Source organism: Ceratotherium simum, chromosome 15 (genome assembly GCF_057802395.1).
Source record: "Ceratotherium simum simum isolate JZ-2026a chromosome 15, ASM5780239v1, whole genome shotgun sequence".
Classification (NCBI taxonomy): Eukaryota; Metazoa; Chordata; class Mammalia; order Perissodactyla; family Rhinocerotidae; genus Ceratotherium; species Ceratotherium simum.
The window spans coordinates 12,044,937-12,067,211 of record NC_141914.1 but is presented as its reverse complement, the minus strand read 5'-3'; the positions used below and the strand labels follow the sequence as shown (position 1 = coordinate 12,067,211).

General features: G+C 37.7%; 1 protein-coding gene across 1 annotated transcript in view; it reads right to left on the bottom strand.

The window, feature by feature from the left end:
• The window catches only part of TRAT1 (T cell receptor associated transmembrane adaptor 1), a 35,288-nt gene that overhangs the window by 5,100 nt on the left and 7,913 nt on the right, over positions 1-22,275 (bottom strand). Inside the window, exons 2-5 of the mRNA XM_014792260.2 lie at positions 17,949-18,062; positions 11,020-11,056; positions 4,330-4,391; positions 1,641-1,729 (exon numbers count right to left, since the gene is read on the bottom strand). Coding sequence (XP_014647746.2) covers positions 1,641-1,729; positions 4,330-4,391; positions 11,020-11,056; positions 17,949-18,062 — 302 coding nt within the window. The remainder of the gene's footprint in view (positions 1-1,640; positions 1,730-4,329; positions 4,392-11,019; positions 11,057-17,948; positions 18,063-22,275) is intronic.

The following is a 22,275-nucleotide window of genomic DNA, read 5'->3' as shown; positions in this document are numbered from 1 at the left end:
AAGTATTGTAGCAGCAAACTGTGTAGTGTTTTTGATAATGATCATTCTAATAAAAGGAAATTAAGTAAATATAAAGAGATTATTTCTAATTTATGAAGCTAAATTTGTGAGAAGGGTGTGATAGATTAAAGACTAATCCCCTTAGAAGTATTCTTAAATATATAATTTATAAAAGAGCAGACTTTTAAAGACATTTTAAGGCTTTGTTCAATTTCCACTTGAGTAAAAACCAGATGCATCTCAAATAAAGCTGGCCTGTCGCATCATATGTATTAAATAGTAACTTCTATCCAGAATTTCTCTTCTTTCACAACTAAGCTGCTATGAATCTCTACACTTCAGATGGTGTGCTTACATTTTAACCTTCTTTGAGAGATTTTCTTCTTCTTATCAAGGATTTAGCAGATCATACTATAACATGCAGTTTTTCATAGCTTTTATCTAAAAATGCACTTTACACTTAATTGAGCATCAGATGATGTATTTCCCCATCAGAGGGTGACTCTACATTTTGCTTAAACCTCACCATATCTTGGTTTCTTAATAAAAATGTCAAGAATTCTGATTTCTTAGGGGATTCATACAAAGAAGAAGAGAAAAATTCTACCTTAGTGGGAAGTTTCCAAGATGTGACCCATCCTGGGAAGAGAATATTTCCTGTCAGACAGGACTAAGTTTAAATTCTGTCTCCCCACTTAGCACCTGAGCGCTCTAGGGCAAATTCTTCACCCTTTGCAAGCCTCTGTCAGATGGGAATAGTGATGCTGCCTCCCTCATATAAATCTAAGAAGATAATGCATAGAAAGCACATAATTCAAGGCTTGACACCTAACAGCTGCACAGGAAATGCCGGCCATATGACTATTTCCAGCGAGTAGCAAGAGAGCTCATAACTGAGGGGAGAAGATTGGGAGTGGAGGGAAGAAGAACTCTTTTAACTGAAATGTATAACACTTCAGCAGCATGTAGGCTGAGAATTGTGAATGGCTTTTGAAGTCAGTGCAATGTCTGAGGAGGCTGAACTGATTTGGTAGGAAAAGGAGAAACTATCCATTTCTTCTTGGGTTTTTATGTGTTTCTGCTTAGGCTTTCTTCCGACCTATCCCCACACAAGCCATGTGAAAACCTCTTGCCATAAGACCACGGCTATAGGACTTGTATTAAAATGTACACTCATTTGCCTTGTAAAATAGAAGTAAGGTCTTTTATATCCAGCTAACTTATCTTTTAACTAAAGGTCTCTCTTTTTCTGCCCCCCCCCATAAAGTCCTGACATCTAGGTCTCGTGAGCATTATGCATGTGTCAACTTTTGTATTCATCTCTGTGATGCACACACTTTTTCAATCTGAAAGGAAAAGCTTAATTGATTATTTACGAGAACCCACTTTTCCTTCAAATCTATTGCGTCTGTAACTGTACACAATTTCGGCTCTTTGAGTGTGGTTCTGAGCACTGTTTATTTGCCGTTGAGTTTCCCTTGAGAGCTCAAATGCCAGAACTTGACACTGATTCAGACCACAAAGTTTCTAAGAGGCTGCTTCAGATGCGCATCGGGATGCGCCACCTTTATGCTCTTGAAACATGGGCTGTGCTGTGATCTAGGCTGAGCTTCACCCTCGATACAGGAAACAAAACTCACCTGTGCAGGTGCCGTGGCTTCTTGCAGTTGATTCACAGATCTCTCCGGTCGGGCTTTCATTTGTTCATAGCAATTTTCATCCATTGGTTCTTGGGAGTTGAAAAGATCACGATTTACCATGGAAAAATAAGAAATGCTGGCACAAATAAAAATGCATGACCCAAACAACATTTAGCTGTAAATGCGAAACCTCCAGGAGTCATTTGACCAGCTTTCTCATGGAGACGCAAAGAGGTAAGGAAGCGCGAGCTGCTCTCTGCGTATCAGACAGTGGAGAAGTCTTCTGCCCCACAGCATTAATGACAAGACAAAAGGAAGGTCACTTGGGACACAGACTAGATCCTATTAATTTTTGTATACCATTGCAGCACATGACAGTCACAACTTCAATTGCCATTTAGATGTTACACAGATCACATGAGCTAAAGGATTGCCTGTGTCTCTTCTATTTAGGTGTGATTGCAAATGGTGCATGGTGACATAAAGCCCAGTACACATACATTGGTGATGCCAGTTTGGTAATTTTCTCCATGACTAAGAAGTTTTACTTAGGGGCATTTTAAACCCTATATCCTAATTTTGAAAAAAAAAGGTTTAGATCACAGATTTTGTGCCATAAATCAGTGACAGGACAGTTCAGCCAGGCTCTTCTGAGAGTCTGGACCTGTGGAATGCTGGTCCTAAGTATCTGGAGTTTTGTGCAGTGTCCAACAGCCAGCAGACCTGCCTCCCTTCATCTTGTGGGGACAGGCTTATTGAATCACCCATACCTTTCTTCCTCCAGATATGCCCATTTAAAAGGGAGAGGAAAGAAAGATAGTGACTTGTAGTATGGCCAGTAACCTGGCAGAAATGTGGATTGTACCAATTTGACCCCATAGAAAAAAAGACATATTTACTACAGTACAGAGTACCTCAAAATCATTCAACCGTTTCTGAAAAGCAACACAGAGAAAGGTCCAGAGAGTGATGTTTCTCAAAGCATGATCCATGGAAAACCTGCATTAGAATCACCTGGGAGATTTGTTAAATGGCAGATTCCTAAGCTCTACCTGGACCTACTCAATCAGAGCCTGTGGGAGTGACACCTGTGCTCACTGAGCTATAGAAATTACAGACATAGTGGGCTTTAAGCCACCAGAGCATAAAAATTTAAGTCCTCAGATATTACAGATGGGCACCACAATTCTGCAAGGTGAAACAGGAGGGCAAGTTATTTTTAATAGTATATTCCTGAAAAATAGTTTCTGATTCCTCCGAGTGCAGAGATTAGGGGACACTTTACACTGGAGGGAAAGACAAAAATTAAATAAATGCTTGAATCCTTTAAAATTCTCACATTCTTAACTTGAGGAGAATTCCATACTGTTTTGATCTATAGAGATTCAGGTAAATTTAGTGCATTACTGGAAATCTCTGTGTTCAAGACTCAGAGATTAATAGGAATTAACCCCCAAGTCTCCTATCATGAATTAAGTGAAGTGCTTGCAGGGTAAGGATGGGGTTAAATGCCAGCATCATCCTCATGGCTTCTCTCTTCAGAGCTCTGGGATCAGAATTTAGGGGCATTTTGGTGTTGGGTGGTTGGGATGTTTCAAGTAATGAGGGATGCTGGGAACTGAAGCATACTTGTTACATAAGAACAAAAGTATATAACCATTCAGTGGTGATTACCTCTTCCCTTTCCCCACTTGCCATCAGTGTAGCTCTCAGTCCTCTACCTAAAAAGAATGAGCTGGGGCCGGCCGGGTGGCGCAAGCGGTTGGGTGCACGTGCTCCGCTGCAGTGGCCCGGGTTTCGCCAGTTTGAATCCCGGGCGCGCACCAACAGACCACTTGTTAAGCCATGCTGTGGTGGCGTCCCATATAAAGTATAGGAAGATGGGCATGGATGTTAGCCCAGGGCCAGTCTACCTCAGCAAAAAAAAAGAGGAGCATTGGCATTGGATGTTAGCTCAGGGCTGGTCCTCCTCACAAAAAAAAAAAAAAGAGAGAATGAGTTAGGGGCCGGCCCAGTGGCACAAATGGTTAAGTGCACGTGCTCCGCTGTGTCGGCCTGGGGTTTGCCAGTTCGGATCCTGGGCGTGCACCGACTCACCGCTTGGCAAGCCAAGCTGTGGCAGCATCCCATATAAAATGGAGAAAGATGGGCACAGATGTTAGCCCAGGGCCAATCTTCCTCAGCAAAAAAAAAAAAAAAAAGGAGGATTGGCAGATGTTAGCACAGGGCTGATCTTCCTCACACAAAAAAAGAATGAGTTAAAACAGGGGAAACCAGGGAACGGGTTCATTGTTCCAGATTATTCACTGTAGATTTGCTTTTGTATACAGAGCACACAGCACTGTTTCCCTGGGCCATTTTCTGTTCTAGAAATAGCTTTATTTCATAGAATTCTATGTGTGTCAAAGTTCATGGTAACAGAGTCTTCCTGTACTCTCATTACTACTAGGGTGAAATGAAAAGAATAGAGAAAAACAGGATGTTGATTTACACCGAATGTTGCAATACAATTTACAACATGCAGCTTTGTAAAGCTAAACAATATGCTAAAGAGACTTGAATTTATGGTTACCATTGGGATATTTAAATGAGACTGTGACCAAAAATAAGCCACCTCAAATTCTTTGTGGAATTAAGTGGAGGGAATAAATTTATAGATAAATTTAATTTCTGGAAAAATACAACTTACCTGAGACCATGGTATCTAAGTTACCATAAATTGGTGTGTCTTCAATGTAATCCTCATCCTCCCTATAATAAGGAAAAATAATTTACCTTATTAGAATCCACTTTGCACATAGTTCTTAGCTAATTTCTCAATTTAATAGTGGGTAAACTGTTGCGTGTTCTTGTTTAGCCTGGGCTACCAAGGTAGATATATTTACATGCGAATGAGTGAAGGAATGCAAATGTGTGTACACGCCTGCCTGCATGTGTGTGTATAAATTTGAAAAGTTGTTTTTTGGACGTTCTTTCAGGGAATAGTGATAGAGAATATTTATTTAGCATTTACTGTTTGTCAGATGCTACTTGAGTGCATTTTATATATTCATTCATTCAATTTTCACACTGATCTGACCAGATAGGCACTATAGCATCCCCTCTTGATGGATAAGGAATCTGAGGCACAAAGGGGTCGTATAATTTGCTAAAGGTCACATGGCCAGTAAGTGGCAGAGCAGGGATTAGAACCTAGGTCATCTGTGCTCTTAACTGTATGTTGCACTGCCTGATTGCGTGCCCAGAATACCACTCTGAGCAATCCCCTCAAACTATGTTTACTAAGTAAATATTAAGTGACAGTGACATTTAAACAACAAAAGGCCAAAGAAATATTGTAGATTCAGCTTGGCAGGAGCAGTAAAATGACTGATCACCTATTACATCCAGATGCGGTGATAAGAAATAAGCCAGACTGAGAAAGACAAACGCCATATGATTTCACTCATAGGTGGAAGATAAACAAACACAGAAGGTTACCAGGTTACCAGAAGGGAAGGGGGTAAAGGGGCACGTGTGTATGGTGACAGATAAAAACTAAGTGGTGAACACGATGCAGTCTATACAGAAACTGATATATAATACTGTTCACCTGAAATTTACACAATGTTATAAGCCAATATGACCTCAATAAAATAATTTTTTAAAAAAGACCCAGAGAAATTCAGCAAGAATATTATTATTCCCCACTTGACAAGTGAGAAGTCTGAGATTTGGATAGATTAACATATTTTCCCTAGCCTCATGTGTAATATCAGCAATAACTACCAATTATGAAAGCTTCTCTTTACACCACTGCTCATTCAACCCTCAGGAGAACCTGATGAGATGCGTTTTTTAATCCCCACTGTGCATATAAGGAATTTGCAACTCATAGAGGTAAATTGTCCAAAGACACACAGACAGTAACTGGCAGTGACAGGATTGTAATGCAAGTCTGGTCCTAAAGCCCTGAACACTATTTGTTCTTGATGTTTGATTAAATTTCCTTACAACCTCATCTAAGTAATGCTATTAGGGTTATAGTAGATAACCCACCATTGTCACCAGACAGTGACAATGGCCCTGGTGACCAGCTCTCACAATGGCAGGCTGGGAACAGAGAAACATATCAGGCAGTGAGAGTGGCATTTCATAAAATAGTAGCAACTGCTTTAACTTTGAGACTACATATCACTGAGAGCTGGAGGGAATTGCATCAAAAGAAAACAGAACTTTTTATCTCAAGGCATAACACCTATATTACTCCCCAGGCTTCTGAGAGAAGACATGGTATATCTAAATAGTAAGCAGGTGTCCTTAAAAAAAGTAACTGATCAAATGATACCTGTGTGAAATGGTTTGAAAAGTCCAGATGTTGGCATGTATTTTGCTTATCTGATAACAAAGGGACTCATTTGCAACCTTTCTTTTCATCGGTAATTCAATACTCCTTAATACTGGGATGCAAATTCGTTCCTGCGCATGGTTTTTCTCTGGCTATGCAGAGAATATAATAGCAAAAGGTGAAGAATTTTTAATAAGACAATACATCCATTTTCCTAGCACACATGGATAGTAGACACAACGTGCAAATGATAAATCATGTCCAAAAAATGAACATCATTCCATTCCCTATGAAGGAAAATAAGATGTGATTTATAATGCAGTGCCCTATGTCTACGGGCAGGTCTCAAATCATTAATCATCTCAAATACACTAGTGTAAAGGAGCAGTTGCCTAAGCAACAAGTCAAAAATTATATTTTTACTTAGCAATGCCAAACAGCTCCAGCCTATTGCAAGTATCTAATAAACTTCAAACGTGAATGTTTGGCAGTGTTTTATGTGGAAGACTAATTACTATTAAGAATAAATTAATAAATAAGCCCATATCCCAGAAGCTAGTGCACCTCTGAGTTTGGGGCCAGATCAGAATCTCCATTGCTCTGAACATGTCTGAAATGGTCTTCTAACTAATGAGCCTGTTTTCTGACACTCCAAAATTTAAAATAATATTGATTGTATTGTTTACTAGGGTCCAAATTTTCTACTTTCATGTATATTTTCTCTAGCTTCTACTTTTAAAGTTTTTATTTATAGTTTATCATTATTTTATTGTGAGTCCTTTTCAAAAAAAATGCCTCAAATACTTTATTATCTAAGTAGATTAAATAAGTAAATTCAATTTTTAAAAAATCATCACTTCGTCTGGGTGACTTTGGACATAAATTCTCTGAGTTTCAATTTCCTTATTTATTATCCTAAAACAAGGATATTAAACTATTTAATCTCTATTGTTCTTTTCAGCTCCCAAATTCTATGATATAAATGTAGGGTTCCAATATCCAAATAAAAATGAAAGAATTTTCTACAAAACCAAATAAAGCTGTTTTAAGTTAAAGGGCAGGAAAGTTACCAGATTGAGGAAAGAGCAAGCTTAGGGGTCTATCAGAAATTGGTTTTAGTAAGTGTTAACTTGATTTGCTTAATAGATATTTCTATTCAGTGTATAAATGTTATTTAAAGCCAGGAGAGTGGATGAAGTTACTATGGAATGAGTATAGACAGAGAAGAGGATCACTAGACGAGCCCTGGACACGCTGATGTCGAAGGTTCAGGAACCAGCAAAGGAGAAGGAGCTGCTAGTAAGTAAGGAGGGAAACCAAAGATGGGGTGGCCCAGAGCCTAGAGAAGGAAGTGTCTCAAGAGGTAGAGAGCGTCAGTGTATCAAATGCTACAGATGGACTGAGTGTCTGTGTGTCAAATGCATACGATGAGACTGAGATTTGGCCATGTGGATTTCATTGGGGACCTTGACAAGAGCTGAGTCAGTGGACGATTTAAGACAGAAGATTGAATAGAGTAGTAGGCTCAAGGAAGAAGAGGAGAAGAGGAAGAGAAGCCAGCAAATCTGGACAGAATGTAGATGTAACTTTCAAGTTTTGCTGTGCAGAGCATGCAGAGCAATGGAGAGGCAATCTAGTACTAAGGGAACTTTTCTTTTTTGTTTTTTAAGGTATGGGACAATACTGTCCGTTTACATATTGATGGGAATGATACAAAAGGGATAGAAAAAGCAATGACGCAGGAGAGAAAAGAGAAAGTTGCTGGAGCCATGTGTTCCTGAGTATCCCCCTCTAAATTTTTGCTCTCTTTGGCAGGGACTGTGCCATGGGTGTAGGTGTCTTAAACGTGGGGTGAGAGGACACCAAAGATAGACCCTGGTCCAGGGGAAGAGTGTAAACCTCACCAATGTTTTCTATGGCTAGGGTTAGTATGGCTAGGGTTTGCTAAGAACCATACTGTTCCCTACAAGGGGGATGGTTAACGGACTCTCAGCAACGATATCTAACACTAAATTTTTATTCTCTTGATCAGTGTTCAAATTCCCTTCTAATACTCCTATTTCTTTGTAAAGTCTCTTAAACACAAGGAGCTTATATTTCCAGTGCTTTAGAGCACTTAAAAAGAAGGGTCTTTGGTAAAGTCTGGGGGAAAGAAGACCGGAAAGATCTGCCAGCACGAAGAATTCTCAAGACATGGGGAATGAATCCTAGAGCAGTGACACAGAGCTAGGGAAAACAAAATGGCAACCAAGAATAAGATTTTTGGAACCTATATGTACTTCTCAGGGATTCCCAGAAAGATTTAGGAAAGGACTGGACTTCTTGCAGTCACACAGGGTCGGAGCTTGGGTTATGGTTGTTTGCACATTAGAAGAAGTAAACAGAAGGCTGGAAAACTTGGAGATATTTTGGTTCCAAGCATGGCAGCGATCACAGTGAGGGCCTCATGTGCATATCCACTTGGAAGTCTGAGAGGGCAGGGAAGGCTACCCAGGAGTTCCATTGTCGTAAGGTGAATCCTCCACCCTGAGAACAGGCGAAGAGGACAGTTGAGACTACAGGTCTGCTCCAGAGCACCAGGTTAGTCTATTTAGCAAAGTGGGGAAATGAACGGGGATCTCCAGCCTGCAGAGCCCCAGAAACCTAAGAGATCATCTTAAGGTGGAAGAATAGCTGAGATGAGATATGCTTTGTGATAAAAACACCTTCAGTGCCACCCAGGAGCAGACCAGGCAAAAGCTGCTGGGAATTTGTCCTAAGTTTTTGAGAGAGACTCTGCAACTGAGGACCCATGATAAGCATAAAGTAATTGTAAACTGAGCTGCTGTCCTAAACTAGAGGATGAATGTGCTGTGCATGGGTAGGAACTTTCTTAGACCTTAATTTTCATCCAATCAAGCAGCATCTTCTTTATCGACTACCATTCATAAGGAAAGTAGTAAATTATAATCCGGATTTTTCAGATGATATACTGAAGTTCACCAACGCCCATTTTCCCAGCACTACAAACCTAGCAATTACAAGAGTTTGATTAAAATCCAGAATAGTCTGGATCTCAAATCCATGATATTGCCACTGCCTTATCCTCCTAACATAGATCAAAAGACAAGAATTGTGTAGAATTATGTTTTAAAGGAAAAATAAAGTGGCTCAGGGGTAAACACCAGGAGGTGTGTATCTGCCTTTCTGTTAGATGTAGTTGCTACACTGTCCTTGCAGTAGGTCTGACCTGCTAGTGCAGGAAGGGCAGGGACGTGGGGAAGCAGGAAGATAAGGGGAGAGAAGCAAATTTCTTTCCCCTCCAGCACGGCTTCCCACCTAATGTTGAGTAGAGGCAGGGAGAGGGTGCAGTGGGCAATCCTAGCCTCAAGCCATCTAAGCACTGAGGAGGCATCAGGAATTCTAGCCCTCTCCAAGAAAGACAGCCCTTATTTCCACTTGTTTTAATGCTCAAGTTTTAATGGCGGGAGATAGTTCCACGTTTGTTTTTCTCTCCTGGAGCCTCCACGCCCCTCCTACAAAGGTGATTTTAGCTCCCACACTATATAATCAGACAAGCTGCAAAACACATCCGTAAAACTGTGAATTAACATGCCAACCACTTTCTATGGATAAAATTTGCATTGTATAGTCAAATTTTGCCTAAGTGGAGATCTATTACAATAGATAACAGATTACTAAGTCCTTGAAGGAAGGCTGTGCCTCTTTCCATCTTGGTATCTCTATCGTCTAGCACAGCACCTATTTCTTGAATGAATATTTATACAAAGAATGAATGTTGTAAAAGAATCAGCCTCTTTTCCACATTTGCCCTACAGCTAAGAGCCTGCTCGCTTTGAGATGGGCATTTTACCAATTTTTCCATCTGTCTCTTACCATCTTAATCCAAAAACTACCAACCCAGTCTTTAGCAGAATGATCAAATCACAAGACTTTCTATCACGTTGCATCTTAATTGCCTTTAAAATGATAACTATCAAATCAATCATCAGAGATTAACTTCTACATGGTTATATAAGGTTTTCTTTGTCATATTTCTTGTTATAACCAAATCAGCAAATCACTTTTGATATGAGCTTATGACTTGAAAATTATGTAATAGGATCCTATGTTAAGAGTAGTCATAAAAATATTTTCTTTTTTGTGTGGGTCTGCCTACAGCCCAGATTCTGAATCTACCAGAGATATTTCCACATGGAGAAGAATAAAAAAAAGACCTTTTAGAGGCCAAGAAAAAGCTTATAATCTTATCCTACCTAGTGAGAAAGCTCTGTGTTTTTGTAAGACCTTTCAGCCTTTCAGTCTACCGTTTCAAAAAGGTCTTGAAGAGTCCTCTAGGAAATTCTCTATATTTAGATTTTTTTAATCCTAAAAGAGAAATCTCCAATCTAATGACACATTTGGGTCAGAATATACTTTCCAAGAAAATGAAATTTCTTTGCTATGATTTACACCTTAAACCTTTTTATTTTTTAAAAAAGTATCATACTATACAAATTTCTTTGCAACTAGCTCAATAACTATTAAAGAGAATAAATTACATCTATAACTGCATACTATTTTATAGTTTATTTATCACACTTGCATATTGACTGACATTACCCCTAAAAACAGCACACCACATAGCATCCTTGTCTATATGTGTGTATACATATCTTAAATTTTATTAGATATTGCCAGATTTATTTCCACCCTAAATTCTTGAGGCCACACAATTCTATATATAATGAGACTGCATTCTCACAGTCTGATCTGAATCACAATCTAGGATATCTCGTTCTGAAATTGATGAGAATTCTGTAGATACCAGGTTACAGTCTCATTTCATCTTTCACCCAGCTCTCTCATTGACTCAGGATGAGTAAGCAACTGGGGCAGATAATACTGTTATAGCTTTTAATCTTCAGATGGGAGTAAAATTAATTAAATCTCACTTTTCATTTTATTTTTACCAAAATGCAACATCCCTGAGCCAAACTTATAAGCAATATAGTATTTGTTACTTTCCCTTATTACCTGCAAATCATAACACATAACTCATTTTCTACGTACCTGGGAATGTAGTCTTCGGAGTACCTGTATGTTTTATCTGAAAAGTATTCAAAATAGACAAATTAAAAGAAATGTTGATATACATTTGTTAAATCTTCTAGAGAGTGTTGTGAGGGGGGCTTTGCCTCAATGTCAGTTAACATCTTTAATCAAGCCACTCAGCCACCACTGATAGAACTAGAGATCAAGATCTTCTCTGATTTGGGCCAATCATATTCTCTCTTGGTAATTGGGGATGGAAACAGTGCAGCTTGGAAGCGGTGTAGAGCCCAGATATGCAGCCATTTTATACAGGAGAACACCAAGCTGAGACGCTGGACCCTCTGTCCCTGCCTTGCCCATGGTTCCAGTCCATTGTGGGGCACGGCTACCCTTTCTGCCATTGGGTTCCATGAAACACCTCTGCCTCCTTCTGACAAATGTCCCTCTTTGCCCTTGCTGGTTTGAATAGGCTTTTCTTCCTTACCAAAAAAAAAAAAAAAAAATCCCTAGAAGACACTTTTGTTTATTTCCTTATTTATCTATCTATTTTTGAAGTGTCAGTTAACATTTCTTGGCATGTGATCAACACAAAAATGATGTTCAGGAAGTTGCTCTGGTTGTGATTCCATTTCATCTACATGGTGCAGATAGAGGTAAGGAGAGATAAGGGTTCTAGGAAGAAGAGATCTGGAAAAAGCTGGAAATACAGTCTCTAAAATTAATCAAAACAGTAGAATGGCTTTTAAAAGAAACAATACACTGGTCTGCAGCAGTAACAAGACTGACCAGGGATCTGATGTAGGATCATAAAACCATGAAAAAATTATGTGCCCAATCTCAGAAAGTAACCCACTCTTGAACCTTGAAGGTGGTGGTTCAAAGGCAAATAAAAGAAAGTATTTTTTACCTCAAATTAAATATACGAATTTAAAATTGGAAAAAATAGTTTCAAGAATATTTTTTAGTGAAAGGCAATAGATTCATAACGAACTATTGAAGGAAAGTAAGGGAAATTCACAGAATATTTTTTAATAACTAGGATCAATAACTAAGATCAGAACAGATAGTCTGTACTATCTGTTCATCAATAAATTTTCTTTGATGTTACACTGGATGGACATTATAGTATGATATTTATTATATTTTGATTGTATATTATTTAACCTGGCATTAAATAAAAGCTAAAATCTTTTTAGCTATTCCTATAGCTATTCCTATAAAAATGAAGTCCAGTACTATCTGAGTCTCTGACAAAGACTCAGAGACAATAGTAACCAAATGGTGATCTTTCATCTTTAACATATGAAAAACATTGTGTATTGGTAAGGAACTAGCAAAAACATTTCCAACTAATTGAATAAGTCACCAAAAAACCACAAAGATTATTTTTAGTTAGATTTATGTGCAACAAAGTTGAGTTATTCTCCAGAGAGGTCATTAACTGTTAGAGAAACAGTATTAGAACAAATTATTAAAATCATCACATTGGAAGACGAAATGGACATGACATATGTCAATGTGTTTGGAAGAATTCTGTGAAGGACCATATGTGAGAAGTTTTTGCAGAGCATATACACCAAGCGGTTACGGGACCAAAAATGATGAATGTAATCCATTTGGGATATATCCGAAATACCCCTCTTCTAGCCCACAAGAAATGCCCTACCATCAACTGCATATAAAAGATGTGGTTATTTTCAACTATCTTCAGATTAGTCTTGTGAATATGAATGTACGTGGATGTTGGAAGGAGCCTAGAGAAGTCTGCTGTTGCACATAGCCACAAGTTAACGGAAGCCCAACAAAATCAGAAAGGTTGAGAAACGTAAATAATATCGATAAGCATAAGAATAAAACTTATTTAATATAGACTAGAAAATTGTAAACTGGAAAATATAAAGCATGTGCTGATTTCTTTTTGTATGATGGAAATGTTAATACTCAAATCATTAATTATTATTCAAATTTGCCTGGAATTAAAGAGCATATATAAAAATTTAGTCAAGTATAGCCTGATGTATCATGGAACAAATTCAGGGTGAGAAATCAGAAGACATTGGATTTAGGGAGCAACTCTTCAATGCACTTGTATGTGACAACATGCAAATCACTTTAAAACTCTGATTCTCAGTTTATCCATCAAGTAGGGATAATAATGCCTATATTACGCGAGTAGATGTGGAAGGTAAATGAAACGATTTTTGTAACAACATTTTAGAAAATGAGAAAGTTGGTTTTCAATATTATACATTTTAAATCCATATCATATAACAAGCCTCAATTTAATTGTGCTGATTTGAATTGGGAAGTTTCTTCATTAAATGGATAAGCTGAAAACAAACTGATATAATTTAGACGCTATTTTAAAAGTAAAAGATTTATAAGTCAAGCTTGATTTGGAATGAAATAACCCAATCTCACCTTTGGCAAAAGAATTGTCACCAACTGAGTGTTAAATTGAAAGAAAAGATAAAAAATAAACAAAGAATTTGAAAACAAAGAGTGACATTACTTAAATAGAATAAGAAAAAATAGGGATGGAGTAAAAATATTTCCCCCAACAGACTAATATTTAAAAAAAATAATGTGAATCTTCCAATTGGAGGTGCTTGGAGTCTGAATGCTGGTGCCTGGAAAGCAGACTAAAGTAATCTGTAAAAGCGGACCTTTGTAGAGAGAAAATGCAGCTGGAGGTATTATCAGCAGAGAAAAGCAAAAAAAGCTTTAGACCAAAAAGTTTTGTGAGAAAAAGGAAGTAGAAGCCACCATATAAAGGATACAGTATAATAATGTGGTGCTTAGACGGAAGGAAAGGGAACTAAAACATCGTGAAGAGGAAAATAAGCAATGGGGAAAGGACGTTATACACGGAGACAACCTCCATTGAAGGAGCACCCTGACAGGGGACTTACAAAACCAAAGACACCACATTCCACGCTCCTCTGAGAATTTAAATGTGTAATCTGGAGCTGGATTATCGGCACTTGTGTGGTTTTAGTTTTATAATCCTTACTGTAAGAAGTGTGATGGAACAGGATCTCTTTCAACAGGGGCGTAGTAATCAAAGGATGAGAGGTTACAGCTAAGGAGCAAGTCAGCGAGCTCAGACTCCTGAAAAGAGCTTGCTCTGTCATGAGGGCTTATAAATTGATTTAAAAATAAATGGCCTGGTTTAAAAGCTACTTAATCATTTCAAAGATATTTACTTAAAAAAAAAAAAAGAGTAGTTTTAATTTTGCTATAAAGCAGTCATGTTTGCAAGCCTGGGTGTGAGAAGAGCTGGGTGAGTTTTTGTAATCTTCTCCTGTGATTCAGATACAAACACTGCGGTCAGGTTCATGGTTGAGAGGGTGTGAGCAAACATTTGCTTTCATGTTTTCCTCTTTATAGTGCTCACCCTTCCGTGCGCAATACATAACAAGAAACTACAGCACATGGCTTAAACTCTATAATGAAAATTTTTTGATACACTTTTAATGTGAAAATGGGCAATAGTTTCTGGCGCATAGAAGATATACTGATAGGACTTTGATGTAAAAGCAAAGCCATACACTTGTTTATCCTTCTTCTCAAAACAGAGAAGACGGGTTGGATAGAGAATATTTTTTGGATGTAAAGGAGGAAATCGCTAATGCATTCCTATCAGAAAAAGAAATAGATATAATCCTCCTAAAGAATAGATTTGGACAACGAATCACATAAGAACGAAAGATTTATTTTGGGGGGAAGGGAGATCTCCATTTCAAAGCTTCCACCTAGCACAGCTACAGAAAACTTCAAGGGGAGGCTTATCTGGTCTATCTGATTGAATGTGTAGATATTATATTGTTGCTGGAATAGAGATTTTCTTCTGTTAGCTATTTAATACACCAGCAAAACTTACTCACTGACTGTTTGCCAAGGTGGAGTCATATCTTGCAAGTTTCTTAGCAACAAAGAATAGCACAAAGATGCAAAAATAAAAAGTTACATGAGGCCAGATACAGGGGCATGGTGTTTGCAGACTAAAAGCAGGAAAGCTGCTTTGGACTCTCTTCTAGTGGATCTGTCTATGAGAAACAAGGCAGGAGGGAAGCCTCAGGAAGACTGGAAAGGAGTCAGTATGCAGAGCTAACCCCAAATCCAGCTGGAATCTCTGAGTGAGAAATAAAGATAGTGCTGTTTGCTCATCTGAAAGAGAAAGGATGGCAGTTATTACTAACACTGGGGAAACGATGTCAGGAGAAGTTGGGGCAGTTGGGAAAGGGCTGCAGAAAGAAAAAAAGGCAAGTGAGCTGAGAACGAAAGGCATTTTTTTTGGCATCAGTGAACACTGCTCTAAGGCTAATCTTAGGTTTGTGCACTAACAGTGCAAGAAGTGGGGTTGGGTGCTCCACTAAGAGGGACACGTTCCTGCTCAAATAAAATAATCTGCGATAGGCTAATGTTTAGAACCAATTCCAGGAAAGCCTACAGAAAACTCTCTAAAATGAACCTGTATGTGACTTAAATGAACACAACCGTTATGGCTAAAACTGGTTATTGTACAGATGTGTTAAATAACGTAGAGAGGGAGCAGGAAATGAGATGGGAGCTGAGGAGAGCCTACAGAGGATAGGGATGGCAGGAGCAGTGAAGAAGCCAGAGGAACTATGTTCACTGAAATAACAGAGGTTAAAATTAAATGGGATACTATGTAGCCGTAGTAAGCCCTTAACAAATATTTGTGGAACTGAGGGAAGGAAGGGCAAGGGCCACCAAGAATAGTGATGTGCTCTGTACCCTGTCCAGGACTGAGCCACTAAGTGCCCAGCACTGTGCTAAGATGTCTATATAATTCTTACAAGAACCCTATGGTCTAGAGGGTAGTTTCCATCTTTTGTAGATAAGGAAACTGAAACTCAGAGAAGTTTTATTACTTGTATAAGGTCTCCCAGGTAAATGTTGAAAGCAGATATCTAATTCACGTCAGGTTCACTTCAAAAACCATGATGTTAAAAATAATTGAGGGAACTGAAATTGATTTTTAAAAATACATCAATGAATGTAATTTACTATTTCCGGTTTTTAAAAAAAATGTTATTTCCCACCATACTGCTTTTAGGTAATAAAGTCATTTGTGGCATGGCTGAGGCAGTAAGGGTTTGTACAATTGAAAAGAAAAAACATAAAATAAATCTGTCTTTAAAAAAATCAAAAAGCTTGCTTTATTTAGTTAGACTACTGTCTTCTAGTAGTGGTCAACTAACCGTTATAAGCAAATGACTCCCCACAGGAGCTTGTATGTTGGCAAAATGGTATGAATATGGATAAATAAGTTCCAATGCACAAACTACAAAAAACGAGAATTGGAAAACGCATTTGTTCCCTGGCGCCACACACATCTCCAGAGGATTACCACTGGAATCAATAGACGATTGAAGTACCAGTTCAAATGATTATTCTTGTCCTGGTTTCCACTTAAGTTATTTTCACCTTATAGCTCTAAATTCACCTTTTTCAAATTCAGGCGACAAATTCTGCATTCATAAGATTTTCTAACTAAGAAATTAAAATATAGACATTTTAAGCTATTGTATAAAGAAAAGTGCTACTCTTAGCTCATTTTTTTTCTATGAAGGACACTCTTTTAGAAGATGTCTGATGATAGGTCATTCATGCATCTGACTTACAAAGTATGTTTGAAAAAAACGTTTGATTTTAAAAATAATTACTGAAACAACTGCTAATGAAAAAGTGTTGTTTGCCTGGCATTTCATCTTTGGCATAGAAATGGTATAATAGAGATCTTAAAAGAGTGTTGGGTTTCTGGGTGAGGACATTTGGTCAGCAATGTGAAAGCAGCATGTGCTGGTGGAAACTGTTTTGGACAGAGAATTAGAAACGCTGGTCACTTATCCTTGATTTTGCTATTGATCAGCTATGCCGCTTCATTTGCTAGGGCTTCTCTTTTTTTTCAAACCTGCATGACAATAATGCCTTCTTCTTTATATTTTACCTTAGCATTATCAACGCTCAAGAAGATACTCCTAAGAAGATCAAGGACTCTCCCCAGAATCTGACATTGTTCTAAATTAGCTTCACGCAATTTTTCTTGGTCACATGTCTAACTTAGTTTTGTTAACTTTGTTTTATTTCTTTTCATCTGTTAAAAGAAAATATGTTTATCTTTTCTGCTCGTTTATTACCACCTAAATGTCCTGCCCCAATAGTTTTTTTGATTCTAGAATATTAAGACCCCACCCAGAAATAAAGTTTAACTAAACTTTCTTTCTTCCATCCATCCATCCATGCATTCAACACACATATGTTGAATGCCTACAGTATGCAAAGATTGTGCCCGTTGCTGGGCATTACACTATTTCAATCACGCACATGAGGGTAAAAGGCACATGCTTAAAACTGCTGCCCAGCTTGTTGCAAAGAAAAGCTGACAGTGGCAGATCGTCTTGACCTGCCCTGCTAGCCCCTGGGAGTATTTGACAACAAGCCCACGGTTCCGTCTATTGCTTTTTCAGTTCCCTTCTGATCCCAACAGAGCCTACCGCACTTTAGAGGCCGCGACTGATGCTGAAAAGTTTGAGTAGGCTTGAGAGGAACCTCAAAGATCCAGTCTTCACTGTTCTCATTACACATCAGACAGAACCTTTATGGCTTCTCCAGAATAGACTAACTTCATGGGTTGTTCACTTGGAGGAGGAAAAACACCTTTTTCCAGGATAATCCCTTCCTATTCTATACCACAAGGCGGAGACAAAGCTAAGATTGGCAGTCTGTTTACATGTCTCATAGGAATTGCATTCTTAAGAGAACCCTCAGGGTGAAAAAAAATGTATCAAATAGATTTTCTACAGGTAAAAACATCCTGTTGGATAACATTTCATAAAATTATCTGCTCCTGTAGGTTTTCCGGTGATGCAGTCTCCACTCAAGCGGCTGCCACGCGGCTACTTCTCAAAATGTCTTACCTCGTTGCCGCTGTTTTTCCACATAGTAGGAAATATTGAAGAGCAGTGATACAACCAGAGCTAAAACCAAGAAGGCTAGAATGGCCCAGACGTAAAAGTGGCATTCAGGGTTTCCTGCAAACAAAAGCAAACAGACCCTTAATATAGTAGCTGCTCACTCATTTGTTTTGAACTGGGTATTCCCACAATTAAAACCATTGTATTTATTCACAACAAAGGACAAATCCTCTGCCAAGAAATTGACATTGACAGTCAAGGCTTCTTACAGATTTCAAAATCAGTATCGGTGACACATCCCTGCATTCAGCGTGGGCAAAAGGAAGCAGGTTTCCTACATGCTTAGTGTTGATGACATGGAAGACATTTTTCATCTAGCTACTAAAATTTGACAAGTGGTGACTGATTATAAAAGGGGGCAGGCCCCGTGGCGTACTGGTTAAGCATGGTGGGCTCCGCCTCCGCGGCCGGGGTTTGCAGGTTCGGATCCTGGGTGTGGACATACACTACTCGTCAGACATGCTGTGGCAGAGAAATACAACATAGTGGAAGATTGGCACAGATATTAGCTCCAGGCTAATCTTCCTCAAGCAAAAAAAAAAAAAAAAAGAGGAAGATTGTCAACGGATATTAGCTCAGGGCAAATCTTCCTCAGGAAAACAAAAAACAAAAAAACAACTTTAGTTCAAAATCAAGAACATCCAAATTACCCAGAATCATAATTTGCTATATTTTCCCCTTTTCTTTCATCTTCAGACTATAATCATACGTGCTTTCATTATTTATGAAAAACTACTTCTTCTTGTCTATTAATCCCAGTAGTAGAAGATACTGTGTGTTGGAATTAGATAATAATTCTGGAATCATAGTAACCCAGTTTTGTTAAGATTGGTCATAAGGAGCTTTTCTCTATTTAAAGTCTCATGAATAGACAATGGAAAGTTATTATGCTTCTCTTTCTCCTCTGTGAAGGCCTCTTTTTTCATTCCTGAGTCGTAAAGGGGATTTTGTGAGTTGCCCTTGATTATTTATGGCAATCTTTACACATATATGAGTGACCACTAAGATAATTAGCCTGATTATATATATATATATAGTATTATATATTACATATATAAGATTATATAAGGTATACTATATATATATATATGTACATATATATATAATTAGGCTAATTATCTTAGTGGTCATATACCTATGTGAATGCTGACCTCAGAAAAGTAACCTGTGATTCTATAATACTATATATTTATATATTGAAACAGCATCAATTAGACATCTCCTCGGTGCGAGGAACTATGCCCTATATTATGTAATCAAAGGTAAAGAAAACAGAGAATCTTTGCCCTCAGGAATTCTCTGTTAGCTGGGGACATGGATGTGTACACACGTAATCAGAAATGCAATGTGAAGATCGTGTTCCTTCATAGTCCCAACTCTCTCTCTGTGTCTGCCCAGAATCAGAGACCATTTTAGGCCCATTCAAAGAAATCCAAACCATGACCTTAAATGCAATAAACAGAACAGGCAAACCCTTAATAGGAGGGAAATTAGTTTTACCTCCCTAATCTGTCTTTAAACCATCGAATAAAGAATTCCTAAATGCAAATGTTCCTTGTGCTGCTCTATTTTACTTATTTTCTGTATCTCAAATTTGATGTTTGAATTGTTAATTGTTTTCTTTGAATACTTGTTGACATTGCTGGTTGCTGAGCTGCCCTCGGTGGGCCTGTGTATTTGAGTTGGATTGATTTATTTATTGGCCTCATTTATCTTTCAATGAGCATAGTTAGGCATATAGATGATTAAATATATAAAATGTATATATATATGTATTTATGATATAGATGTACATATACATATATGCATGTAATTTGCATATCACTTATTCATATATACATTGCTTTTGTTTGAACTAGTCTGTGGCTCTTTTAACACCAGCAAATCTGTCTACTAAAGTCTGCTATGCCCTCTTTAATTTTGTACCATGTTATTCAGACGTTCAAAATATTGTAAGCTCTGCAGAGAACAGGAGCAATTCTGCTTTCTACTCTGCATTGCCAGACATGTTGTACATGACTTATAAAAATTCTTCAGGAGTTAATTAATAAATGGTAAAGAATAACTGATAAAAGTAGTGAAATGTATGATTTACTTTCCTTAAGGGAATTTTTATGCTTCATAAAGTATAAGAAAATCAAGAAAACTTGAATAGTCTTTTATCCTCTGCAGTAGACCTACCAATTAATTTGGTTAAAAACACTAAAGTTTGGAGGAGCCTAATTCATTCATCATGAACACAATCCCATAAATATTTATGAGAATTCTACAACATAATATTTATTAAATATTTTAAATATACTAAAAATTCTAGATATTGCATGATACTGTGTATATCTTTAGAATTGATTTTCATGTTTAATTGTTTATTAAAAAAACACAAGTGCCTGCTGAGTGTAAATTTTAAAAATTTCAGTAATACCAAAATAGAGAATAACATGTAAGGTCTTCTATTAAAACATAAATGTGTTTGGGGAATTTTTACCATGTTGTATGTTATTTTTAGCAGCTGTATAGAATTCTACAGCATTGCTAAACTATAACTAATCTACTCATCTCTCTAAGATGGACATTCTGATTTTTTTAAAAAGTTTTTCTCTTACAAACAATAATGCAAGAAACTTCATTGGACAGATGTTTTGTGCGTATATAGGTTGTCCATAGAAAAGGTTTCTGGGAGGACAATTGCTGGGTCAAAGGGAATTTTCAAGGCAAGCTTTCAGAGAGAGATTGATCCCCTCCTCCCATTGATAATAATCCTTTTCAGGTGGTTGATTTCACCATAATTGTGGAAAATAAGGCCAGCAAACTGTCTCACTTGCCACATGAGTCTCAGTTTCCCCTTTTGCTGTCACAATATAAGGGTATTAATGTCTGATTTCTGTTGTTAAGTTAATGATTAAATTAATGATTTCTATTATTAAAGATTTTTCTTCTTCTTGTGCATGTCACTTAAGGACCCACAGTCTAAGTACTGTTTTAAATTCCTCCACATTTTAAAGCAATTTGAGGGCACACACTACATTTTCTATTGAGGTATATCACCTCTATCCTTTCAGGTTATTCCGTCAGCCAAATGTAGACTCTAATCACTCAACCTCCACAGTCACTGTATTTGGTGACACTTAAATAAGTGAACTTTAAGTGCTACAAAGAGGCCACACTTATGATACACATCATCCATGTTCAATGTTAAAAACCATTAGTAAACTCAGATAAGCAAAAGCAAAAAGATAAGAATCATTCACAATCCTATTATCAAGAGATAATCACTATAAATAATTTGGTTAATACACTCCCAAACTTATTATTCTCTGTGCAGAAATTGTTATGGATGGCGATGTAGGATTCAGTTATACTGACTATACTGTTATCTGCTTTTCCCCCAATAATTTTATAATGTGCTTCTTCTCCTATCAACAAAATATGCTTCCATTTCTTTTAGCTGCCAATTCCATTGCATGGATTTTCTATAATTTATTTAAGCAATCCCTTAGACATTTAAGTTGCTTCTAATTTTTAGTTATATAAGCAATGTTGTGATGAATCTCTTTAGCTAAAACTGTATACCAACCTTAATTTTTTTTTTTAGGGAAAAATTCTTGAAGGCAAACTGCCAGATCAGAGGATATACACATCTTAAAGGATTTTGATATCTTGATGGCCAAGGTGTTAAAACACAATACTAAGCAGCCCCTTCTCAGGTCGGTCTGGCCTCTGTTCCTGTTAGTTCTGTTGGCCCTGACTTTATGTTTATGGCTCTTTTGGTGAATTAACACACCATCAACCACCACTCATGGTCTAGCTACTATCTTTCCACACACTGTTCCCGTATACTCCCCTTCTCCATGGTGTCTGGAGAAAGTTGTCTCTTTGTCTTCTCTCTGGATCCTTCTCTCTGGAGGCCCATCAGGAGAAGGTGCCTGCTCCTATCTCTGCCCTAAACATAGAGGACATCACACTTTTCCTTTCTTACCATGAACGATTTCCACAAAATTGTTACTTTAGGTTTCCTGCCTCTTTTAGGACTTATCTACTATACCCACCCAATAATATACCATATTCCAATCATTCTGAAGCACTTGCAATTTTCAGTAGATTCCATACTTACCATTTCATGTCTTTATGTCTTTACCCTTTACCTAAATTACCTTTCCCCTTAACATTTGACAAATTCCTAGTCATCCTTCAAGACTACCTTCTCTTTGAAGCATTTATTCAATGCTGCCTTTCCCCCACCAAGTGACATCTTATATATCCCTCTACATTT